We start from the raw sequence: 27943 nt of genomic DNA, 5'->3' as shown, positions 1-27943 counted from the left end.
AATAAGTTTGGCCAAGAAATATAGGGTTAAAGGTAGGAATATCCACCAACTTTGAACAGAATATAGAGGATTAAATGTTAAGAATGCCACCAACTTTGGCCAGAATGTAGAGAGTTAAATGTTAAGAATCGCCACTAAATTTGTCCAAGAAATAAAGGGTGAAAAGTTACGAATCACAACCAACTTTGGCCACAATCTAGAGGGTTAGATGTTAATAATCGCCAATAAGTTTGGCCAAGAAATAGAGGGTTAAAGGTAGGAATATCCACCAACTTTGAACAGAATATAGAGGATTAAATGTTAAGAATGCCACCAACTTTGGCCAGAATGTAGAGGGTTAAAGGTTAGGAATCACCACGAACTTTGGCCAGAAAGTAGAGAGTGAAAAATTAGGTACCAACACCAGGTTTTAAGTTAAAAATTAGCACTTCTCATTTAATTCTCTACTAAAAGCATAAGTAGCAGAAATCAACCACTTCTGGTTGTAACGTTGATCGCTATAGAGTGAAACCATAACGAGAAGTGGTTTTCTGTAATCAACTCCTTCACTCTAATCTATTAGGTAGTCCTGGAACTCACGTAGAACTGGAAACCTGTAAATTCTGGTTTCAATATTAATTGACAACATAGCACGCCATACAAACCAAATTTCTTAGCATCATGTACACGAGACGCTACTAACTCTTTTTTAAAAATGATAGAGTGCTCCCCATTGGTGTGAGTAAACCTTGCTTTCATCCCAAATCATGTGAGTTTGTTTAGGACCACATTGTATTCATGGATTATCAGCTTTCATTAATTATATACTATGTGATCAAAAGTATCCGGACACCTGGCTGAAACTGACTTACAAGCTTCTGGCGCCCTCCATCGGTACTCTTGGAATTCAATATGGTGTTGGCCCACCCTTAGCCTTGATGACAGCTTTTACTCTTGCAGGCATATTTTCAATCAGGTACTGGAAGGTTTCTTGGGGAATGGCAGCCCATTTTTCACAGAGTGCTGAACTGAGGAGAGGTATCGATGTAGGTCGGTGAGGCCTGGCACGAAGTCGGCGTTGCAAAACATCCCAAAGGTGTTCTATAGGATTCAAGTCAAGACTCTGTACAGGTCAGTCAATTACAGGGATATTATGGTCATGTAACCACTCCGCCACAGACCGTGCAGTATGAACAACTGCTCATTCGTGATGAATGATGCAATCGGCATCCCACTTCAACAGTGGGAAGTAAAAAAGTGCTTAAAGCATCAATGTAGGCCTGCGAGGAGACAGTGCCACGCAAAACAACAAGGGGTGCAAGCCCCCTCCAAGAAAAACAGTACCACACCATAACAGCACCACCTCCGAATTTTATTCTTTGCACTACACACGCTAACAGATGAAGTTCTCCGGGTATTCGCCATACCCACATCCTCCCATTGGATCGCCACATTGTGTACAGTGATTCGTCACTCAACACAATGTTTTTCCACTGTTCAATCGTCCAATGTTTACGCTCCTTACACCAAGCAAGGCGTCGTTTGCCATTTACTTGCGTGATGTGTGGCTTATGAGCAGCCGCTCGACCATGAAATCCAAGTTTCTCACCTCACGCTTAACTTTCATAGTACTTGGAGTGGATCCTGATGCAGTTTAGAATTCCTGTGTGATGGTCTGGATAGATGTCTGCCTATTACACTTTACGCCCCTCTTCAACTGTCGGCGGTCTGTGTCAGTCAACAGACGAGTTCGGCCTGTACATTTTTGTGCTGTACATGTCCCTTCACCTTTCCACTTCACTATCACATCAGACACAGTAGACCTAGGGATGTTTAGGAGTGTGGAAATCTCGCGTACAGGCTTCTGACACAAGTGGCACCCAATCACCTGACCACGTTCGAAGTCCGTGAGTTCCGCCGAGCGCCCCATTCTACTTTCTCACGATGTCCAATGACTACTGTGGTCGCTGATAATGAGTACCTGACAGTAAGTGGCAGCACAATGCACCTAATATGGAAAACGTATGTTTTGGGGGGTGTCCGGATACTTTTGATCACATAGTGTATATAGCTTAAGAATAGGACATAATACTGGCGCTAAGATTTCATTTAAGTAAAAATTCCAACAAATTTATTTTTTTATTATTATTTTAAACCCTCTTACTAATGTAATATATAAATACATAATTGTGTTGTTCAATGTGGAAAAGGTGAAAATAACTTGACTACAATCAGTTCTATTACTCTGACTATTATTCTATTACTATTTCCATTCTTATGGCTTAGAAATTACAAGAAATTACATACATCTAAAAGAAAATACGGTTGAATCCCTTTCCAGGGGGACACCTTTCTTCTTTTTTTCATACCTGTTATTCTTTAATCAAGGGATTAAAACTGTTTAGTTTAAAATGTTCTCTATTCACTTTGGAACATGCTTTTTGCCTCAGTGTTTAATGTAGAAAAAATGAAAATGAAATGAAATCTTTAAGTTTAACGTCCCACGATTATGCCGGTTAGGCTAAAGGAGACTGATGATGAGAGATAAGTGAAATGGTGGGATGAAGAGAGTGGGAGGAAACGGGAGAACCCCGAGAAAACCCACGAGCACGGTGTTTGTTCACCACAAAGTCCACACGGCGCGAGCTGGGATCGAACGAGGGACCACTGAGCCACCGCGCCCCCATGTTTAAAGTAGATGTTTGTTCTTTAAGAAGGACGAAAGAAACCCGTGTTTTGTCACCCAGATGACTTTTTTTTCTCGTAGATGAAAAGACCATGTACGGATGCAGAAGGCAAACTATTCGACACAATACTTTCTTCGCAATAACACGGGTAAAAATTCACATTTTATAGAAGTGCTTCTTGTGTTTCACCACCTCTATGATTATGATTGAGGCAGAACTGAACAAGGATGCTGTCTCCAAACTTTTGAATGAATTCAGAAACAGGTTCTCCCTATGTGGCTGTTAGAAACTAGTCGAAAGGTCGAAGGTTGGTTGATGATTTTGAGTTTAACGTCCCTTTCAGCAGCGAGGCTATATGACACAGGACCTACTGATTAACGTAGAATCCGAACCACATGAGCTCCCACCGGGAATCAAACCCGGGTTTCCCACGCCAAAGGCGCGTACGCTAAGCGCTTTGTCACGAAGGAACTCTGAAAGATCGAAGGAATAGGACACGCTGCTGAAATTGACGAGAGTGTTTTTAGAAAGCGGAAATGCAATAGAGGACGCATAACACAGATCCGATGAGGAATTGTAGATATTCACAGGGAAATGCGACAAACTTTTATGGTATAAGTTGAAACGGATGCTACAACTTTGTTGAATGTGATTGCTGACAATGTTTTGCCAGGAACTACAATAAAAATTAATTGCTAGAGCGGGTGTAGCAGGTTGACACTTTTAGGATACCAGCACGATACTGTTAAGCACAGTTTATATTTTGCCATCCGTAATAACAGGGCAACGCAAACACAGAATATACAAGGATGTTGGTTTCGACTAAAGCCTGACATAAGGCGGGCGAATTGGCAAAATGAGCATGATTAGAACAGAATCGTTCTTCTATGAGTACATATGTCGTAGCAGATACCGTACAAACGAAGAATTTTTTTTAAAGAATGACTCTTGTACTGTTGAGTATTTCTAACCACGATACTATCGACTGTGGCAATAGCTAGGCTGGCTAAATTATGACAATGGAAACTACTCAACTAATTTCCATATATTTATACGAGTATTTGACAAGGTTCAGCAGTATTTGTATATATTACACACATAAAATCATGGATGAAATGGAGACTCAAAATTAGTTCACAGCTTTTAAACAGATTCACAGCAGCCAATGTAGAAATAATTACTATAGACAGTCGTACGCCTGCATAAAGGGTGAAGAAATAATGAGAGAAGTAAAGTTTTTTTTAAAAAAAATATTATATATTTTACAAGAAAGTTTCATATGATGATCTTGATGAAAGTCAAGTATTCATCATGGTGTCTACCTGAAAGAGAAACGTATTAGTCTTACCGCTTGAGACAAAACGAGATAAGATCTGACATGAGATGTAAGCTCAAGTAAGGGATGTGAAACGACTTGAGCTGAAAGAAACCTTCGCTCTGACAGGTACAAGGAAAATGAAGAAAAGTGTCCCCCTTGAAAATGGATTTAACCAAATATGCTAATACTGAAAACTGTTCAGAACGTATGAATTTTCCTTACTAGTGTCATTTAAACAGTATGATACCATTAGAATTTTATGTTATTAAAATATAAAAAAACAGTGACATTCTTGTAACAACCTTTCCAGTTACATAGATATTCAAGTATTTACGAAATGGTTGGGACAGTTATTGGAAGTGGCATTTAGCTGTCTCGAAGAGCTCCTGGTACTTAGTTTCCATGGCATCCTTCACTACTTTGATAAGATCATCAACGTCTTCAGTGGTAAGTCCTTCAGTCGACACTGCTGGAAGGAAGTTAATCGTCACTTCAGCTGTAAAAACAGTAAGGAAATTAGTAGAATTCATATTTTAGTTCCTGATGTAAGCATTCGGGACTAAAGCTTATGATTTCACTAAAGGTTTATGTGAGTGTGTTTGTGTGTGTGTAGTTGATTTCTTGCTAACTACTGGCCGAGGTAAACCAAATTTACAGGGCAAGTAGCCCATCGTCTAAGAAATACAGGTAGCCATATTTGATAGCCTAGCTCGGCAAATGACAGCTCGGCTCACCTTATATGACTACCTTATTTCTCAGTACCTACTAGCCAAACGTGATTAAAAATTGGTGGGTAAGTAGCCCTGTAACAGAGATTGAATTCCATCTCGTCATTCCTGTTTTTCAAGCGACCTTATGTAAGATCCAGCGCAGCTATTACGTAACTGCGAAACTACTAAACTTGCAGAGTCGTTTTTTGTCAACCTACTGAGATACTAGGGCAGCACGTGGAGAACGATATTGTGAATTGTTGACCCATGAGGCCACAACCAAAAAATGAATTTGTTTAAAAACTTCAGAAAACGAGAAAATGGGATTAGGGACAGGATTGGACTAGGTACGTGTTTATATCGGACCAAGAGAGGACAGCTCTAGAAAAACATCGATGGGATATTAAAGGAGAGACCAGATTCTCATCTCCTCAACTACAATCTTTCTATCAACACGTAAGACTCGCTGCTACTATTTTTATAGAATTTGAAGACTTCTATTTACAAAATTGATCATTTATATATTGCTCTAGTTCTATAACTGTCAATTTATTTCCCGTTACATGAGTTTCGTGCTACCTCAGATCTCAAATCTAACACTTGCTAATTTGAATCCATGTTATATTTGCATATCTTAATTGTAACTGGTATTTACGTGTGCCTGGTACAGACTACAACTCCTATTATATGACCCCAAACTCTGTAAGTAAAAATTGTGTATGAATCTTAACTTTAACATTCCAAGCTAAGGATACCCGCTTCATTTATCTCTGCTATTTCTTTTTCAGAATTTTATTCAATAGCGTGAGGATAACGCAAAAGTTTAAAAAAGAGTAAGAGATTGAGCTGGATAGTATCTACAACCCAATATTAAATATACCAATAGATTTGTACTTCTTACAAGCCAAAAAGTTGGGTACCCGGTTTCTCACATCTAAATTGATTAACATTCAAATTTCTGCACTGTACAATAGCTCTTGAAATATAAATTTGAATTATCTACACACAACATGAGTGATATAATACATCCAACAGAAAAAAAATAAAAATAAGATGTCAAAAGGAAGTTACCCTTCTTCTCTGTCCATCTTCCATTTTGTAGAAAAGTATATGGTGAAACCACAATTGGTACAATTGGCACTTGATTCTTAATAGCAGCATAGAAACCTCCTTTACGAAAAGGGAGCATCTTCTTCGCGGCTGGTCCTGCTCGACTGCCTTCAGGATGAAGCAGGACATAACACTGCGGGGAATTACATATTATTTGAGAAATGTTCAAGTCAAAACGAAACTGAATTTTACAAATGTAAAAAGGAAAGTTCACAGAGAACAATATTTAATGCTTATGTGAAACAGCGTCTGATATGTAAAACCCACGATGAAAACAGAATAATGAAAACCAGCTGTGAATTGTGAAAATGTTCTAAAAGTGGCTCTACATCCGTAAGTGACAATCTCGGTCCTCTGAACTCCCGTTAACGACTAGAACTCAATTCTCTGAAAATGTTAAGTTCTAATTGACACGCCCATAATTTGACCAGATAATATCTGATGAACCATAACGATATAATCAAGTACTTTTATTAAACTGGGCACTTGTATAGGCTGTTTTATTTTTCTTCGGTTTCGATCAAACATAGAAGTGAAGAAAATATTTATATTAAGCTAAACTAAAACACTAAGCTCCGATATTGAGCTCCTTGGTGTTATAACTCATTAATGAATATGGCGGACTAAACGGATTTTATTCTCTTACTGACCTTTCTTTGTGTCTTTCTAGATCGTCATTTGCAGCTTCTAACATTAAACTACTTTCTCAATTGCTTCACAATGTTATGGTATCGTGAGAAGGAAGCCGTTTAAGTCGGCCCTTAATTGCTGAATTTTCGACTCATATAAATTAAATTTTTGCTGCACTGTTAGCGTTTCCCCTGACCGCTTTCATCCACATCTCCTTTCAGGCAAAGTGCGAATATTAGGCATTAGTCGGGAGTGCTTGTTTGCTCAACAACACCAGAGGAACATACGCACACACACACGTATATATATATGTATATATACAGTATATATATATATATATATATATATATATATATATATATATATATATATATATATATATATATATATATATATATATATACTGTATATATAGTATATGTAACACACCAAAGGGAGTAAACCTGATTTGAAAATAGTTTGACAACCGATAAATTACATTGCTGCTTAGAATGAACATATAACTGATTCAGTGGCAATCTTTGCAAATAAAACAAAATGACATTGAATTCGAATGTAAAAATTGTTGAACTTCTGCAAAATCTAACTACTACAAGCGTTATACAATTTTAAGTGGTATATTTAGCAATACTGACCATTCATAACACTATATTTGAGTCTGCAATAAAACAAAAAAAAAAACTCATTTTTACGTGGTTGTTTAATATATGAAACCTACTTTTAGTGGGCTTTGAAATTCAACTCTAATACATTGGTTTAGCAATTGACTTTCCTTTTATAAATAACTTTTGCTTCCTGTTTAAATAATTTAAAAAATCGTCGCACTTCAATAGGTGAAATATTTTATGTGCTCTTCTGATTGGTACTTTGTCATCGTACTTACGAACTTGCTGAATAATGTGCTTGCGTTAGTGATGCCGATGCAATGCTCTAAGGACAGAACCTTAGGAAGGTTCCATCTACTGCTGTTTTTTCAATACGAAACTTACACTTTCTGGCGTGAAAACAAAAAAAATGAAATGAAATCTTTGAGTTTTACGTCCCACGGTTATGCCGGTTAGGCTAAAGGAGACGGTGATGATGAGTAATGAATGAAATGGTGGAATGAAGAAAGTGGGAGGAAACGGGAGAACCCCGAGAAAACCCACGCACACGGTGTTTGTCCACCACAAAGTTCACTTGGCGGGGGCTGGGATCGAACCCGGAACCCCTAGCACCAGAGGTGAACGCTCTACCACTGAGCCACCGCGGCCCCCGTGAAAACCAAATATTCCACTTTAAGAAATCGGGCGCCGTGATAGTCACTTACGGAGTCGTTCATAGACTGATTGCAGAGACTGGTATTGGCACAGACAAAGAATATACAGACAACAAACTCCGCATAAAACTAGAAACTGCATGACAATAGCGCCTTGAACATACAACGATGGAACTGACCAATCACAGACCTGTGGCTATAGTTTGGCGGACAATTCGAGGACTTGCCTACAGCAATGCACAAAGCACTAAATCTGATTGGTTAAGCCTGATCACTTTGCACTTTACAATCTCTCAGAGTCTTAGCTTCTTGTAGGATTGAAAATAACAGAACAATAAGATGTTTGTCTGAATATCACACAGCTTGGTCAGTTAATGACACAGTAGTCAACTTTTAGAATGAGCTTTGACTTCCAGAATGAAATATTAATATGGAAAGAAAATGATTAAGTCTATACTTTTGCAGAAATATGTAAATTAACAATTATTTTTATAAAATTGCAAAAATTTTGGATCCTTATTATTGATCACATTTTGCTGAGTGCTCTCACTCGGATTCAAAAATGGACATATACTCTCTAACTATTTGATTTCACGGGATTAATAGTGACAAAACGTCGAATTTTGATATAATTGAAGTTTTTATGATCCAATATTCAAAGCTGTGTTGACTAGTCGAAGTATTTGCAAGTATGTGGGTCAGGGGCGGCCTTAGGTGGTGCGGGGCCCAATTGAGAACATTTTGCGGAGCCCCAGGTTTACAACTAACTTGAACCAAGGTCTGTACAACCTTTCTATATATATTGGTACAATGAAACCTGTTTATGTTGGCCGCCATCGGTTCCATTGAAAAGTAGCCAACTTATACAGGTGGCCAACTTTTAGAAAATAAGTGTGATTGGTGTATTTTTAGAATAGGATTTCTAGTATTACTTCATTGTAAAAGCAATTTGAATAAGCAACGGCACGATAGCTAAGTTAAATAATGTATATAGAGTGTCGTGGCTAAAATTTCGACCAAACTATTTGCGGTGTTTTTGCAAACACCTATACATCCACGACAAGTTCTAATCTAGATACGTTTTTAAAATTTACTTAAAGCAGTTGTTATACGAGTTTCACCAAGATTTATTCCTAATTTTTCTCCTTTTACGAATTCTGTGGAATAATTCTATTTCTTAAAAACTTAAAAGAACACAGATGTTAAGAAGTGTTTGGCTCCCTTCCGTTTCAGACATTCTTCCCAACCCCTTACGACCAACTATAACATGATAGGATTCTTTTTTCTCTTTTAAAATAACTTCTCTTTTTTACTGTGAATCATCTCGCCATGTACAACCGTTGCTGCGACCTTAACACTTGGGTTAGTCCATTCCCTATACGTCGCTATTACTCACCATATCTGATACCAACGTTACCAATCCCTCTTAGAGTATTACTCCTAGTATTAAATAAGAATCTATATTTAACGTTGACTCAACTCGCTTTGGTACAGCTGCCGAGTCTGACCTTTGAACTGAAGGCTGGTGGTGACTATGCGTCATCCCCTCTGGTGTAATGTTGTGCAATATTAACTGCTTGTAATGGGAACCCATTTCTGTATTCTTTTTTATTTTTACTATGCGTATATTTGTGAGGGTGTGAGCATTGGAAAAATTATCAAAGTCACTAGAATCGACGCGAGCCTATTCTACGTCTTATGAGATCATCCCCAGCCTATTAGATTTCACCCAGTGGTCCAAACCATTACCTCATCGATAGCCAATCAAATTGTACAGAATCATCCCTAACTATTGCACCATCTGATGCAATACTGACACACCTAAATTCGATCCACATAAAATCTCGGAACTGAGATCTCTCGAGGTCAGTACCGACGAAGTCCGTTATGAGCATGTAACTCGTGCTCTAGTCCCTCCCTCCACGGGAGGCAGGACTCTGCAATTCTTGTAGAGTTAAGATACTTTGTAGCTTACTTAGACAAGAAGTCGGAATGATACCTTTGTCTAGGCATGTACTTGTAAAGGTGTGTTTGTTAAATTCCTGGACATTTTTGGTCTTGTTTAGTTAAGTACGTGAAATTGTAAATTGAGTTTCCAACTCTATAAGTGTGAGATTGCAGCTACCATGCCATCTCTGACAAGTGGACTTCTATTACCGTTTGGGCCGTAAGTACTGAATCATCCTCTAGTCCACTCAGAGGGCCGTTTTACATTTGTTAACTATCGCCCTAATCATTCTGAACTATTTCGCAACTTAAATGATTTATCTCCGCACCGATTCTTTGTGGTCATCTAACAACCTTCACTTTGTCGACTTTGATTTCTACCAGAATGCCACACCTACTCCTAAATTAACTGATCTTCGGAAACCTGTGAACTTTGATCTTATTTTGTGATTTACTAGCAGTACTACAATACTCCTGTAATTACGGTCTGTAAAGAAATTGGACTCTTTAATAAATCATTCTGCAACACATTCGCTCTGTTGTTAATATCTTCATTGTTCAGACAGACTGACATTTAAATCCCCAAACCTCATCGTGGTTACATAACTGGTAACGCCTCCTCCTTGTATTAAACGTTGCGAATTACGTGATAAACCACCTTCCGGTGGGCTGTCATGAGAGTTGCTTCTACAAGCTATCTGGTGTTCCTAAATCCTGTTGACTTCCGGGGATATCTTTCTCCATCGAGGGACATCACATGGGTAAGTTACACCGATATCCTGTCTCGACTAAGACGCATGCAGTTGACGTCTCCTCCGCATCCACCTACAGGTAAGAACTAAACATCTTTTAGCCAATCCGCTCGAGCTACTAATAATCACTGCCAGTCTCCTTCTTCAAGACTCGACTGTTACTGTGTATGTTAATTTCGTCTACGATAATAAAGTGTTGTGATTCAATTAGTTGTGTGTCACCAGTGAATAGTTTAGGAGAGCTTTCGAAGGAAAGTACCTCTTAACGTAGATCATGTGTTCGTAATATTGATTTCCATCTTAACGTTACCGTCATCCTATACTTGCGTTCATCAATCTTGTGATTGTGATCTAATTTTGTAAATGATTAAGGGGAGTCGCTTTCTCAATTGGCCTATTATTTGATGTGTAATTTAATAATTCTTAAGCCTTTTAATTTAATTAATTACGTTGATAATGTTATTTTGCCCTAACTGTTTGGTTGTTCAATTACCTTACATCCTCAATTGCCCATTTGCTTGAACCCAGTCATTTGTAGCGAAGGCGCACTCATACATTGTTGTTTCGTCCGTCTCATTTTGATGTAACTAGTGATATCTGGGGTGCGTTTGAACTTCCCTCCTTTCTTGTACTAGACCTGGAGATGTCTCCTATCACCACCCGAGTGGCCCACTTTATTTCTATTAATTTATTATGTGTTAATTTACTATAAATGTATATAATGTGATAATATGGCGGGCAAGTAATTTCTAAGTATCCTTTTCGTCATCTTGTGTTATGAGTTCCGCCCTGGTTCGATGCTTTATTGCGCTGCTCTCAGATTGAACGACTGACTTATTAGGCCTTAGTCTCTAACCTTAGAATCATAAATCACATCGCTTCTTGTTCAGACCAATGCTATCGGCGTGACTCTTAGAGAAATCATCTAAATTATTTTTATTGTGTTTGCCACGTTTGTATTGCCTTACGAACATCGTAACCAATTCGAAGCGACAATTCGAGATTGAGGAAGCGACTATTCGACGAGCTTCTACCTTCCACGCAAGTGATAGAAGTAGTGTTATTAACATCAAACGCTAAAAATTCCTACTGGTGGTACCGCTCCGGGCCCAGTTCCCCTGAGTGATTCCTGAGAGGAAAACAAACAAAAGCGTTCCAATGAACATAGGGCGAAAAACACGTTGTTTACGTGTTATAGGCTGCCGAAAGCGTAGGAATGCAAACTTCAAAGTTAAATATTACACAAATTACTGATTGTAGAAGTAATGCTGCATGATATCTTCAAAAGATCCTAACCTGATCTATCCAAATTTGCAGTTTTCAGATTTGTGCAATGGCGGCCCAAGGAATTCCCCAAAGGACGTTAGGGATTCCCGGCCATGTTATGACGAAAATTGAGTGGAAAAAAGCATGTAAATTTAGAAAATTCCTTCACTAATCAATTTCTCTCGCCGAGTACTACAAGAATCAGTGAAAATCTCGCGGGCCCTTTTTCTTCCCCATTTTGAACTGGTACATGAAAATGCTATTTTCTCCACGTTTGCCTGCGTCGATTTTGAAAATTACTTCACCGATCGATTTCTTTCGTCGAGTTCTGCAAGAATCAGTTAAAATCTCGTGGGCCCTTTTTTTCTTCCCCCAAACCCGTATTTTTACATTGTAGCGACGTGACGTTTCCAGTTAATTCTTGTACTGTACAACATGTTTTACTAGTACTTTCCTTAGGAGGTATGCAACCGCGCACAGTAATAATAACCTCATCCGTCATCTTTTAATCTGCTTGTATGAGTACTGATCTGCCATGGAGTATTATTTCCAGGCAGTGAGACGTCCTTTACATGAATTGTCCACTCAATTTTCGTCATAAAATGACCGGGAATCCCTAACGTCCTTTGGGGAATCCCTTGCGCCGCCAGTGCACAAATCTGAAATTGCAAATTTGGATAGAGCAGGTTAGGATCCTTTGACGATTTCATGCCGCATTCTATGATCAGTAGTTTGTGTAATATTTAACTTTAAAGTTTGCTTTCCCACGCTTTCGGCAGCCTATAACACGTAATGAAAATTCGCTATGTTTATGGGAACTTTTTTGTTTGCTTTTCTCTCAGGAATCACCCCTCCGCTTTGGTGCAACGAATTTAGCGCCATACTATATATATATAGATGGCCCTCTGATAATTTTTTGGGCCGTCCATTGCCCCCCCTGAAAAAATTTCTAGCTACGCTACTGACTATTTGGTACACTGAATTATTCGGATTGAAAACATAATAACACAAACAACCATAAAATAGAAACGTTTGTTCGCAGGTTATTGAAACTGATGTAGTACACTGAGTTATTTAGATTGAAAACAAGAAAAGCAAAATTATAAATTGAAGAATTGATATGTAGTTTATATGATTTTTTTCGACAGTGACAAATATTTTCTGTAGATACCGATCGAATAAAATAGAAAATCAGTTATTATACAAATTGATGGTGGGTCATTCTAAACGTACTTCTTTTATTCTTATTGGTACATATGGACATTTAATGAGCTACAAGTGTTTCCCTCGGAGCAAAATATGTTTTGTAAAATCTTAAGGGAATTTATGTCTCAAAGCCCCCGTTACCTTTCGACAATCAATCAGGTGCCAATAAATGACAATTGAGATGGCTATCTTCAACCTTGAGAATTTTCCGAAATTACTAAAGCTCCCCACTGATGAAAGGAGCTGATATAACTGATGGTTTTACCAAAACAGACAGGGTAAACAAATACGTACAACCATTTCCTGAATTACTGTACGTGCTTTTTCATATTCACATTTTCCTTCACCACCCCTTTATGAGGGTAGTGTTCTGGCTATTGACTTCCAAGAAGAAATCGTGCGAATCTGTGCTTATTTGTGTCCGGTCACAAATACAGAACATCTGCCTCTCATATGGGAATACGAAAGAGTTAAGAAAAATAACAAGATGGTATTTTACGTGGCCAAGATACGCAGGTAAGTTTATCATTTTCATCATAGGGTAAACATTGCTTCAATGTGGCCAACTTCCAAGATAGACAGGTGGCCAACTTAGAGAGGTGGAAAAGTTCACAGGTTTTACTGTATATGTATAGGGTGTTTCAAAACAACACCGACAACGTTTGGGAGGAGATTCCTGACACCAAAATAAGACAAAAAGTATAGGCCAACCTGGGTGCACAAATGCTTCCTTTTGGAGTTATAGGCTGCGAAAATATGAAAAAGTGAACTTTAAAGGTCCATAGTTCCAACGTAGTCGGGTCAAGACTTCACTTAGGAACTAGTGTGTGCCCTATCCAAATATCCCAGTTTCAGATTCCTGCGATACGTCCGCAAAAATTTTATAGAGGTAGTTGATGAGTACTTCAAATTAGATGCCCGTGTCAAACTCCCTCTATAAAAGTTGTTGGTTTGAGTATAGCAGTATTACGCTCTCCCTGCTGGTCTAATGGTCTATTGCCCTTTATAACATATTTCCATATGCAAAATGTTCTGATGAAAACGATTATCCTGTTCATTGCTTACATCAGACTTTTTTTTTTTTTTTTTTTGAAATATAACAAATGGAAATGCAGAAAAGGAATGACTTTTGAAATACAGATTTCACCCTTGCGCCTCGCAATTTTTGAAGAAGGTTCTGTACCAGTATTTCATTGTTTTCTTTTCTTATCAGTAAACCTATCGATGTCGAAAGGTAGTTTCTTGACCAAACTTGGCATTGAAGTGTGGAATATCAAGGAACGAGCGTAAGCAAAATTTAAAGTGCTTCCGTCCATAAAGACGGTCGCAGTGGCCAGAAACCTGATTGATCAGGATAAGTCATAACAATGTATTGCAAGTTTGAAAATTTTATTTTATTTGTAAAATGGGTAAAGGAATGAAAGACAAAAGCACATTAACCGACACCGGGAGGAAGTAGATACCTATTTAAGGGTATGCTTATCATGGCCGCCATCTTGAAGTCAAACATCTTGTATCTCACTCGACTTTTTTTTAAAATATGAAGAGGGTCACGTAATATGTCAGATTGGGCTACAATTTTACGAGAAATACAATGGTAAGTCAATGTTTCCATAAGTTTATATTTGTAAGGCATAATGAAATGCACGTTGATACGAATTCGTTGGTTCAAAGATTTGTTAACAGCTGTATCTTTTTGAAAAGAATTCAAGTCAGGAAAACCTAACGTACTCTAGTGAGAACATCGTAGGTAGCTACTTATGAAAGGTATAATCAGCTTGAAATTGTTACCGACTGCCGACAAAATGAAATGGTGATGAGATAATCACAAACCTTAAGGAACTTATGGAAGATAGATAACACATTTTCCATTGGATTATTCGAGTTAGAACACAAAGCTTTATAAGAAGCCACACATTCAGTACGCAATTGTGTGCATTCGGTTTTTCTGACTTGATTTTTTAAAAATACATCCACGGGATTTTTCGCAGGAGAGGGCAAAGTTTGTCCTCTGGTTTTGTATCTTTAATATATAGCTACAATAAGAGAAAGAATATGCAAAGAAGTCGCACTGAGGCTGATTTATTTGATACCATCTCGGTATTCACGGTAGTATCACATGACATAATCAGAAAGAACGCCAGGAACTTTTACTTCGTGGGATGTTCATACTAAAGGATGATGTGCACCCAGAATAATGATATACATTTTTACAGAAACTCAAACAAAACAATATTTTTACCCCCCAGGCGTGTATGTAAGAAAATTTTGAGGTGCGTTAAGGGAATTGGGAGTGTACAGAATATTCCCTGGACATAGTATCTATTTTTACAACAGAAAAGAAAAAATAAAGAAATAAAGAAACTACTGCAGCATTAAATTGAGAATAAATTTGCTTTTGTCCGAAAACTTAATGCAAACTATTAATTTATTGGTTAGGGAGAGGCCATACCCTCCCTTGTGGAGTGCATGGATGTACCTATGTTGCTATATGTTGTGTGTGCTTGACAACCGATCTTAACAACGGCATAGCCATTTGGACGGGGACCCACAAGCATTAGGTGCCCTGCTAGCAGAATGGCATGTGTTAGTAGCAACATTTAGTTTTAGGGATCACACTACATTTGATTGCTCTGGGGCCTAATATGCTGTTAAATTAGAGTGACCAGACGTATTGATTTTCGCGGAACAGTGCTGTTTTTAAAGGGCTGTCCTGATTGTTGCTAAGACGCGTAGACAATCGAGAAATGTCCTTCTTTTTCAAAATGTCCTGCGAAATGTCCTAAGTTAACTTAGGTCTATTTGTAATATTTTAATGTTTCATTCTTTATTCACATTTTGAACAACAGGCATTGTTTTTCTGAATGATGTACCTCTGTGTTTTCCAACACTCCTCAAGAGATTATTGTTAGGCAAGGAAAACAATATACTGTCAATTGTTCTGGAATACACTGTTTTCCCCGAGAAGATCATATTGAGATATCAGTAAGGCAGGTACGAGACTTAACTCAGTAATTGAATCAGATAATGTCCACATCAGCTTGAAGTACATTAATAAATAGTCAGGCAAGAAGCAAAGAATTCCTATCTGTCTGATCAGATCAAAACGTAAACAAGTACCGGTATGCTACTTCTGAAAGAAATTAAAGAATAGACCAGTGGCCAAATGAGGGTAGATTTAAAATGGAATGAATTATTCAAGCATTTTGAAGAAAATTTTATTCCATATTCCCAAGTACTGTGGAGTTCAGTATTTGCTTCCCTGCCACAAATGCTCCGACTTAAAGGGTATTTTTTATAATGACTGATGAGAAATCTTAATTAAAAACTGAAACTTTTAAACAGCTAATAATAATCAAATGTTACTATAATTTTACCTGTAGTGACTTCCATGACATGATTTTGCAAAACAGCAAGTTACTGCTTGTTGTATATTCAAACAAAAAAGATGTCACCAAACACTGTACTGATGTTTAATTGGTAAACTGATGTCACATATTAATGAAAAGAATTTGTTAACGTTTTTGATAAAAGTTTGCAAGATAATTGATAAATAACCGTTAAGAAAAGAAAATCACATTTTTATGCTTCATCAAAATATGCTTCTACGTACTGAAGTTTTCTTTTTCATTAAAGTAACTCCTTTATGTTACTCTATCAAATTGTTCTAAATTGTTTAATCAATCTTGTATTTGTCATTTATGAAAGTAGGCCTATTTGGAGTTGTATTGGATTCCTTGAATACTTTTGTCGAGAATTTAAAAAAAAAAAGATTAATTAACTTAAGGTTAACGCTAAATGAAATAAGAATGTGTATTGCCGACGCAGTAAACTATCATATACTATAACATTTGTGTTCTACTTTTTGCTAGGCAGAATCTGGTTACCCTATGATAAAACGGCACTGGAGAGTAGAATAGACGGACTAAGCGCGGGGCCCGATAGCTAGCAATCGGTCCAATCGGCTTAAGGCCGGCCCTGATGTTGGTCATAGTTTTTTACCTTGTTCCTAGAAATATTCCTTTTTTCTCATTTTTTTTTTCGAAATTGTAGTTTAGAGATCAATGAAGAACAAAGTTTAAAAATGTTCCATTATTCTTAAATACTATCATTGCATTGAAAATTCTCGACATTACATCTAAAATAGACCCATCTACGAAAGTAGTTTAAGTTAACCAGAAGTCTGCTTTCCTCACCTTGTCTTGAAGACTTTGTGTAACTTTGGTTTCAAAATCTTGGATCAAGTTTATTGCGCCTTTCTTGCGTAAAATTATATTTCCACACAAATAGAGATACAACTGTCCTAGGCCAAAGAACGAATTCCGTCGCATTACCTTCTTTCCTCTCGCCATCACAGACCCAATCTTTATGTCAGCTGCAAGAAAAAGAAATTTTGATCTTAAAGGAACGAAATGAAAGATATAAATTTACGGCGAAATTTTTTTATTGAAATGCCGTGAGATATATTCTTCTTAGGGCAAATCCTACCATTTTCTGATATCTGTCTGATATAAATATCCTCCTGACATCTTTCCGATAAGTGTTCTTCAATGTCCTGATAACTATCAGGTGGCTAATGAACCCTATCAGCTTGTTGTTACCTTGACAGGAAGTTCAATTGCCTGTTAACAGCTATCAGCTACTTGTTAGTTGTCATATAGTGAATCATGGACGAAATCGAAGAATTTTTGATTCTGTCAGATGACAAGGAGGAGATTGTTCAATATATAGCGAGGCCTAGAAGACCAAAAATCATCAGACAACGAATCAATCACTATGATAAATGGACTGAAGAAGAGTTTTTTGTTCGATTTCGATTGACAAAGACAGTTGTTGTCAGCTGCACGAGGAAATTGCTGACAACATAAGAACTCAAACTGATTGGTAACTTTCAGTTTGAATATATGCCAATTTTAGTATTGCTTCTTAGGTTGTAAGGACGAACAGCAACATTTCTATGTATATGGTACCAATGCATATGTAAATGTAGCCTAAAAAGTGTTTATTACTTAAGTTTGAGTTTGCCTTTACGTTAGTGTGCCCCTAGACTATAACATGCATAACAAAAAAAAATACAGGTACTCATTTCTGTTTCCCATGTTTTCAGTAGGATAATTTAAACAAGCACACGGAAAACGCACTTGACTTTCAATTGTGTTCACTATCAGCAACAGAAAACCAACCAATCAAATGCTCCGTTATAACCTTGCTTAGGGTTAACTATCTGACAGAGTATATATCAGGCACAGTACATTGTAGAACGATTCACGAGTTAAAGTAGCTGAGAACTTCCTGATATCTAATTCTGACTGATACAAAATCAGAAAGAATATCAGAATATTGTAGGACTGGGCCTTATTCTCTAACCATGTCGGTCCCGGCGTCCCCCACAGGGGAAATAAAATATGGCTATATTATTATTTCTTTACAGCTTTAAAATAAGACTGGCAAGATTGAAAACTGTTTACTGGGGATGATCCATTTATGATCATCTCTTGTAAACAGTCTTCAATATTGCCAGTCTGAGTTTAAAGTTGTAAAGAAAGAATAATATCGTCATTTTTTATGTCCCTTCCGGGGGACGCCGGTACCGACTAATGAGAAGAGTGATTTTTCGGTTTGTTTGAAACTACCTTACTTTGTACACATTTTCTCAACTACTTTCATACGCGCTTAATCGAGATGAGATCCAACGATTGATTTGATACTGAGTCTAACGTCCGTTTCGGCAGCGAGGCCATATGAGTCCAATAATTAACTGACCAGGTTATGAGATAGTGCTGATAAAGACTGAGCCTTATCAAGAAAAACTTGGCCTACGAAGCTGAAATTAGCACGGATACAGGGCAAGATATGTATAGACTATGTTGCTAAATGCAATGTTTTATAATATTAACAGCCTTGTCATTTTCATTTCACAAGTGAACATAGCTGCACCGCCAGCAAGCTTCAGTCCAGAGAAACATAGGACCGTCATGAAGTTTCTCTTCCTCCAATGGAAAGGTGCGAACCAGATCTACAATGAAATGAAACAAACGTTGGGTGACTGTCAGTCGTCATAACTGTCAAATGCTGGGTGTCAAACTTCAGAACTGGTGAGTTTCATGTTGAAAGTGCGAAACCCAGTGGCAGGCCTGTATCTGTGTCTGTTCCTGAAAATGTGCAAGCCATCTAGCTTATAACAATGAAAGATGGTCGAATATCAGCCAAAAGGATTGCTACATCCCCATGACGTATTCGTCGGAGGACCACCGACGGGCAACTAGAGATATCTCGACTATAATTGGCGGCCCCGCAGCGACGATCCGCGGTGGCCCCAGTTCCATTTTGAAAATTATACCACCAGCGGCTCACCAGCGGTAGAGACGCGACGAAACGCCAATGAACAACAAAATTACTCCCCCAAAATATGTTAAATCGCCTATATGCATAATTTGTTACATTAAGGAGAGTCTAAAAACACTTAAAAAGTAAAAATATACATGCGCGAGGGTAGGCGCAAACCCGGTAGGCGCAACCTTTGGATTACTAGGCGCGTGTTCTTCCAACTTGGCCACGGAGACGATGGAGAAAACGTCGCTTGTAGAGGTATAAATCATTGAGGTATTTCTAATTTAGCTAATCAGAGTACTCCTGTAACCGTGTATATTCGACAGTAACCGTTTGAGATTAGATAAAATCCGTTCGCCATGTATAATAAAATGACGCGCGTCTATTTGCTTTATTTCATGGTTCTCCCATATTCACTTTCAAATAATCAGCTACAGTCGTCATCTAAATTCATACAATTATACGCACTTATCTCAAGATTTTTCACTTCATGATGTAGAGGCAGGGGTTATTCTTGGATGTGATCTAGATGTGAGGAAGATTGCAGCAAAGTGGATCCTGCACTTCTGACGAAGGAATAATACCTCCTCACACACGGCATTTGGAACACAGGGCACATTTGCCACCCTAGGCTTTCAAGTGTTGCCTCATCCCAGCTCTATCCGATTATCACTTGTTCCGGAGTCTCAAAAACAGTAATTTCATTTATCTAGATATTATTTTTCTCCGTAAAGTTTCGTGTATGGGCATCTCATTTGGATAATTTTAATATAAACATTATTATTTCAATGTCATTCGTAGGTTATTACTTGGATATATTTTCTGAATTTTCCACCAATCCGAAATCTGGTAGGACACCCAGGATCATCCTTCGTCCCGATGAGATACCCATATCCTGCTAAAATATGGCTTCATCCAGTTTTTACTATTTTTCTTTCCTTTTGTATTTTCCGCCGTGAATTTTCTGCGTTTCTATTGGGAACGATATGCCACCTTAATGATTTGGCGCGTCTTTACCTCGTATTTGTTGTTCAACCACCGTAGGGTTAACAGCACGTACGTCGCCGCTATACAAAATTTAAAAAATGTTGAGGAAGAGCTACTAAAACCAGGTAATGCTAAGTCAAACAGTTAAATAAACAACCTAGCATCAAAAGGAGTTCTTAATTATTGAGAGTTTTCCCGTGAAACTAATCCAAAGATATGAAACATGAAGTCTTGCCGTGATCGCCATGTTTCAAACAGTAAACATCAAAGAACAGGAGTGAAGTGTTAGTGGATTGGCTTTTCTTCTCTGTGATCTTTTAAACTAAGATTTGGAGATTTTGAAAACGTTCAAAATTTTCCCTTTCCATCCACAATTCAGTCAGGTTGCTGTAGCCTGACCATGCATAGTTTTTTGTATGTATATTATATTCGTAATTTAGTGAGTCAGACATGGAGGTATACGTGTTTTTTGTATGTATATTATATTCGTAATTTAGTGAGTCAGACACCTGGTCCAATTATTAACCTTCTTTTTGCGCATTAGAGCCGATTGAAAAATGTGTTGGTATTCAGAAAAGTGTACGTGTGTTTAGTGTAAATATGTAGAATTTGATTTCGAGTAGAAATATGTATTATATGTGTAGTTTTAGTATGTTGTGAGTAGATGTAATGTATGTGTGAGAGTGTTTGATAATTTATTTAAAGACAATGTATTATTGAATTTTCAATTACTCATCTCTTCCGGCCTAACCTAATAGGTAATTCATCCCTAAATCAAATCCGTCGTTATTCTACATATTTTTCTCGTGATCTTGAAAGTGTAATTTGTTGGTATAGTTGTAATAGTGCACAAAACATTTTCCCAGAGCAATTGGGAGAAGTTAATTTTTGTTCGTGCGAATCTTTCGATGTAGCGGTCAGTGCTTGAGAATTTTATTCAAGTTTATAGTCCCTACTCCATAATTCTTATTGAATAATGTGAATATGGGTCATAACAAGTAGCTTAAGTATTTACTCATAGTGACGTATATAGTTTGGGGGCATATTTCAGAATCGGGTATCTGGAAAATGAATCTCTACGATATGAAATGTAAATAAATGTAAATAAGTAATTATATATTAGAATATAGTCAGTGTAATTGAATAATAAGACACCTTAATGTACATATTAGCCCAGTTTACTCTTTTGCCACGAGTTAGGGTCGTGATTAATCAAGGATCTTATAAAATAGAGGATCTGCCCTTACAACAAAATCTTGAAGCCATACGTCACAGTTTCACCACCCCTACTTTGCTCACTCCGCCCAATAGGATCGGAATGTTTTGAGCCAACAATCATGGCGTAAACGAAAGTAGCAAATCAGACGATGGTGGACACGAGAGTAGCCAGTCAGACGTACCGATACTCGGTTGCTTTTTGGCTTCACCGATTTAATAGGATGAAGATACATATAGGCAGATCCTCTATTTATAGCATCCTTGTGATTAATATATACTTGTATGAATGTTTGTGCATGATATCTAGTGGTTCAAGCAGAGTCCACAACGTCGAGAGTTCGTTTGGAAGGGAATGTTGTATACATTGTTGACTATATTTACACTTTGTAACTTGTTGGGTAACCGTATGGAAGGAATAGTTTTGCTGGAAACGATTAGTATTTCGTAATCTTTTATAAAATTTTCCCCGGTTACACGTATTAGTGACTCAATAAACCTGACCTGTGAAAGTTCGTATGTATTAATGGTATATTCGTCCTGACGATGTGAGTACTGCTAGTTTATTAAATATTTTCGTGCTCTTTAAAAGGAATTACAGAACGGTATAACCAATTAGTGAATTATGGTGCGGTATGAGTATACGTGTGCTCTCAACCTTCGACTTGCAATAGTACTTGTTTGCATTTTGAGATTTTTTCTTCAATGTTACCTTACGAAATTAAGTAAACCACTGTTTACATAGGTGACGGGATGGGTAAAGCTAATAATATATTAGGTTTACTACAGTAAAAGTTTAATTTCCCCGTACCAGACTGCTAAGTGTTCCATGTCCATGAATCTTTATTTCCTTTACTTCTAAAGATATAGTAATTGAAATTAATTGGCACCTCTTGATCTCACGAATTTTGGGGACTGGGAGTGACTGGCAACATTTGGCTTATATTAACTTGCCATTACAAAAATAATTATGTTTTTTTATAATTTTTGGCTATCCTCGTTTAGATATCTTTTCATTTACTGACTTCTAAACTATTTCTCTTCGTATCTTAGCGTTTTCGCCTTAGTTTTTTAAGGAGTCGGATTGTTTTGCTATAAATTTCTACATTAAGAGCTCTGGTGTAAAGCAGAACCTCTCAGTATGTTTCAACCGGATACGGCGACAGTAGAGCATGTTGGAAAGGGGAATTTTTTGTCACTACTCTCTTTCTAATATCCCAGGACACAGACTAGTTGCGGGATCCGAGTGGACATTTTAGGCCTGTATGGTGAAGGTCGCCAATTTTTCGGCATAGAAATATCTTTGACTTGAAATCAACACAATGGTTGTACATTTTTTATAGTCCAACTACTCCATTGTTCTAACTTTTATCTTCTTTCTGTCTGCCTATCTTCTTATCTTCCGTCTCAAGATTTAAATTTTTTTCTACCTACCTCACCTCTGTTTAATTTGTCAATTTACATAACCATTTAGAATTTCTAATTCGAACTTAGGGATTAGACATTCGTTTGGATTTACACAAGATGTTGCAAGTTATAATTTGTATGGTTATACACTTTCTTCATATATCGACGGACAGTTTAATATTGCTATTTCACCCACTGTAGTAGTGGACGATTGTCCGGTAAATGATTTAATTATGCTATCATTTTCTCCGCGGTGAAATAACATTGAAATATTTTACATATTTTTTTAAACATTGACATAGCAAGATGAAATATTTTAGGCTCCCCCACCGTCGCGGACATTGCTTTCACTTTTGTTTTAATACCATACTATAGAGATGGATCTTTTCTTTTTATGTTACATGGGCCCATGAATTTATTGCTAACTTCTTTAAGTTTATCATTTGTATTGTAAACTGCAAAGTTTTCAGTATTATAAGCCGATTTACAAGTCTGCCTGCTACTCATAACACTTACTATTTGAATCACTAAGGATTCAGTAAAACGTAAATATTTCTTTTGTGGTTTCGTGCGCTTACTCATACCATTTATCGAGTTTCTTCTTTCTTCGTTGTATGTGATATATTTGTGCAAACTTGAGATTATATTAAACGGGATAATTAACTAGGAATTGTAGAAAATGAGTAAATATATGTATTTTAAGTATGTAATGAAAGTACGTGTTATACTGAAGAGTATAATAAAATAATAACATACTTCGGTAGATAAAGGGTTCCATTACATTCCCGAGCGGTTGCGATATAAAATACGTTCGTTACTATAGTCTCATGAATTCGACAAATATAAAATGTACACGTAAATTATACCGCCTTGTACTTAAATGCTATCCTTGTCCTTGTGATGTAATTTAACTTATATGTGTATCAAATACCTCATTGATTGCATGGTGCATCTATCATAGTAAAAAGGTAGATTATCGTAACTCATGATTAATAACAAGTATATCCATAAACATTGTGAAACTGGAATCCTACTATGTAGTCATATCCCTATTTCCTATTTGTTACGTGTGAATCTCAAAAGACTAAATAGCGTTATTCATCTCAGTGACCGAGATTACAGTTTCTAAGTGACAAGTAATGTCTGCAATATAATTCCAAGTTTACTATCACAAGTCCACCCTGGGCACCTATCATAATTAAAAAATCCTATGGATTCGTTGTTTTCTAAATTATACTAATGTGACTTTGATGTTGACATCTTCGTGTGATAGTGATTTTGACTATATAACCAACCAAATTACGAGAATAATTAATGTATGTATTCTACTAACATTTCAGACCGAATATGTGTTAGTTTGAAAGAAGTAAATAAGCATCTCAATATATGTTGAAAAACGATATCGCGTGCATGGACATCAAATGAGTGAAATATGGACACCATAATAAATGATACTATCTTAAACTACGAGAGGAGAAACTCGTTGATTGAAATTCTTAACATAATAAACCTATAATAAACTAGATTCGATCTCGTGTCACGAATGTTTAACTTTAGCAACCTTTTAACATTTTTTCTTTCATCATCTAAATATTAATAAATATGTTTTGACGTTATATGTACACTAATATACGCATGTATATTTGCATGTAACTAATATGTTTTCTTTTGTTTGTATTATCATTGAATGTAATAAATGTTACAAAACAGTAGTTAGGCGATATTTTCCTTTCTTAAAGCAATATTTAACTCATTTACCTGTATCAATATATTGTCAAATTAGATATGAATGTATGTGTGAGTGAGTGGTAGTGATTTAAGGTTCAAAGCAAATTAATAATCTTTGTTATGTGCATGTACTAATGGAAAATATGTTGACATATAAAGTCATGACCTAGGTCATGAAGGTGACTGATCTCTAATTAATCCAAATCGGCTCTTAAAAGGAAGCCGAAGCAACGGAATGAAATTAGGGATGATAACAGTTTGCCTAAAAATTTTAGGAACAACAATCTATGGAAGATGTGTTTATCTCCAGAGTTTGTTTGTTCTTCCTGGATAACTCAAACGTGTTTGGTCCGAAGTATGAGTCAGTAAATTAACGAAAATTATTTAATAATCAAAAACAATAAATAAAACGATTAACTTAGCACTTCTCATTATCTTGGCCGGGTCAGGGTAGCTCCAATTTATGCACTTACGAGGATCCAGGTCAGAATTTTTGGATTAATATGTGTCTACTATGAACAGTTCAAACTCGATTCTTGAGTAATACAAGGGTCGTTGAAAGTTGATCGGGATTTTCGTACGTAAATAATCGATGAATAGCCGGATCATGATGAAACTTGCGGGTGACGTAATGTATTCTTTATCGAGTAACTAGCGCCAGGCATGCCGTATTTGGCGCATGCGCAACAGTTGCAGCGAGCATGGCGGCAAACAGTGTGTCTGTCACACCAGTGACAGTCTGGTGCAGTCACACCAGTGAATATCGCACGTGTTGAGCAAATGATTCTTGAGAAATGGCGAGTAACAGTGCGGGATAATGCTGCCGAGATGAACATCAGTGTCAGGAGTGTTCACACAATCATTCACAACCATTTACGCTCCCGCAAAATCTGTGCAAGGTGGGTTCCCCGTAAGCTGACATTTGATCAGAAGTGAACACGCATGATGGTCTGTGAACAGATTCTGAATCTAGACAGGTAGCTTCCAGTGATTACCATTTGTTTGCATCCCTTAAAGACCATCTGGGAGGGAAGAAATTCACGACAGATGAAGCACTCTGTAACGATATACTCCAGTGGCTACAACAACAACCAAGTTCTTTCTTCGTCAAAGAAATCAGAGAGCTGCCACAACGGTGGCAACGGTGCCTTGTGGAAAGCTGACATAATTTGGTGCTTCTTGTGCTATATATTTCCGCTGAAGAAATAAAAATCCCGGTCAACCTTGAACGACCCTTGTAGAATTGGGATATAAAGTACCTTTAGTACCTATTTAAGTTTTCGTTTCTATTTCTTCTTTCCCCTCTCTCTTTTATAATATATAGAATATTCTGTTAATATATAGAATATCCAATATCGCTTTGCTGTAACATTTCCTCTTGTATCTCAATATCTCTGTCATATTTCCATCAGTAGACCTTTCTAACCGTCTTTCTTCATTCTATTCTCCTTCTTCTTCCTCTTCTTCCTTTACTTCCCTATATCCATTTCTCAGTCTTTCTGTATTTTAAATTAAAGCTGAAAGGAAGTCGTGACTGATAGTTGTCGCTATAAGCACGGTCAATAAGTTTAGTCCGTTTTCTCTTTGGAAATCCGATATTGAATAACCATTAAATTAATACATTTAGAAAATTAGATTTAACAATTAGATTAGTTTGTTTATCGAACTGACATATTTGATGATTAAATATTCAGTGTTGAGATGGCGACAACCTAGATTGTCTTCCCAATAACGACGTTTCAAGTTAGTAATAACGCAACTTTTGCTCTTCTCTAACTTATTTCCAGTTTTTGAGGTTTGGTATGGTTAGTAAACACTGAACTATAAATAGCATTATTGTGTATAAGAAGCCAAAACAAGAAAGAAAGAAAACTATTAAAAAGGGGGGATAGTAATTTATTTACTCCGTCTTAATAAGGAAATATTATTTCTGCCGGACCGTCACACCAGTCCTTTCAACTCCCCAAAAAAGTTGAACTGAGGAAAAAAAGGAAAAAATTTGTGATATACCTTAAGATATTGTTAGGTTAGGTTAAGTTAAAAAGCTGGCGTGTCGCTCCGGCAGTAATACCAAGGAAAGTTTCATTTTTCATCCAGGGTTAGTAATAGTGTGATTATACAAATGGTTATTAATTAAGGGTTAATTATGATGCCTGTAATAATCTTAGAACTAAACTAAAAGCCTAGTTTTCTTTTAATTTGAAATAACTCATTTCCTATATTCGGTCAGTTCAAAGTACAAGACAATCTTTATTCAAAATACAAGGAAAGGAAATATCAACTTTACAACGAAAAGGAGTTCACAAAGAACATTTATGCGAAACGAAAGGTACAATAGGACGTAGCGTGGTATCTTTCTTCCGATATTTACACACTGGTATTACATGGTATTAATAATAGTTTATATAGCGCATCGTATAAAGGGGAGTGAAATTCAGACAGAATCCTGGTCCACCTAATGATGCCGTCAGAGGGCATCCCTTCTGCACTCCGGTAAGCTGAGATTTTACACAATGAATTCGGTCTTTAAGCAAGTTGAGTAAATGTTAAAGCATCTAGAAAAAATAAGTGATGATTTCTGAAAGATTAACTGTACTAATCTATAAAAAAAATTAAAATAATATCGCGCATAGAAACGATAAAAAATATAAGAAAACAACGTTAACACCTAACGTAATAACAAATAATGATGTAGTTTTTACAAAGATAAAATGAAACTATACCGTTATTCATAAAAATAAAAATAATGCACAAGGTTATCAAAAATGAAATTAATATCTTATGTATAAATAAAAAGAAACTCTTGTGTATTTTTAATAAGATACACAGAGATTATAATCATTCATAAAATATGAATATTGCTTTTCTTTACAAGAAACTGAAGTTTTACGCAAAGAATTGTGGGAAAATACTAAATCAGGTTACTTTTTAATGCAAATCAGCTATAAATAATATATAGATCTTAAAATCTTAAAAAAAAAAACATCAAATTTCAGTCATTTTCAAATGTATGCACAAAAAGGGCCAGAAGCTGCCAGAATACTACTTGTGAACGTAAGTTATAAACGAATAAATAAACTTACCAAGACAATCCAATATACTTTGATGGTTCATCACTCCAATAAAGGGTGGTTTTAGGTCCGTTAGGTTTAAACCTACTACTGTAAAATCTAATCTTAGCATCTTCATCACAAATGTAACCAGAGGCATAGAGTATCTGTAAAAAATAATCAAATACCACATTTATAGATAAAGCAAAAAAAGTCACCTTCGTCTTTGTTTGTGTCTAATAAGTCAAGTCAAGAAGTCAAGAATCCCGAAGTCAAGAAGAAACAAAACTGAGCAAATGAAGCTATCCAGTTGAGAAGCTTTTTTTTTACCTTTATTTCCGTCACTTTACCGTTTACCAAATT

At 36.7% G+C, this 27943-nt stretch overlaps 1 protein-coding gene across 1 annotated transcript; it reads right to left on the bottom strand.

Annotated features, from left to right (window-relative positions):
• Positions 1–2205: 2205 nt before the first annotated feature.
• On the bottom strand, positions 2206–27742 carry LOC145665947 (putative 1-acyl-sn-glycerol-3-phosphate acyltransferase acl-2). The gene is made up of 4 exons (XM_081733053.1): positions 27614–27742; positions 17060–17238; positions 5766–5937; positions 2206–4480 (listed from the first exon to the last, which is right to left on the bottom strand). The coding sequence occupies exons 1-4, from the start codon at positions 27738–27740 to the stop codon at positions 4335–4337; spliced, it is 624 nt and encodes a 207-aa protein (XP_081589179.1). The 5' UTR covers positions 27741–27742; the 3' UTR covers positions 2206–4334.
• Between the last annotated feature and the right edge of the window lie 201 nt (positions 27743–27943).

Source organism: Thermobia domestica, chromosome 1 (assembly GCF_964235325.1).
Source record: "Thermobia domestica chromosome 1, izTheDome1.hap1.1, whole genome shotgun sequence".
In the NCBI taxonomy this organism is placed as follows: domain Eukaryota; kingdom Metazoa; phylum Arthropoda; class Insecta; order Zygentoma; family Lepismatidae; genus Thermobia; species Thermobia domestica.
Note: the sequence above shows the minus strand (reverse complement) of the source record. Positions and strands in the feature narration are given on the sequence as shown.

Bases quoted from the DNA above. Each gene is read 5' to 3' on its own strand.
- LOC145665947 (XM_081733053.1), bottom strand. From the start codon at position 27,740: ATGCCTCTGGTTACATTTGTGATGAAGATGCTAAGATTAGATTTTACA. The intron at 17,239-27,613 runs GTAAGTTTATTT...TTTTTCTTGCAG, and splicing joins AAGTATATTGGATTGTCTTG to CTGACATAAAGATTGGGTCT. The intron at 4,481-5,765 runs GTAACTTCCTTT...CTGTTTTTACAG, and splicing joins AAGATGGACAGAGAAGAAGG to CTGAAGTGACGATTAACTTC.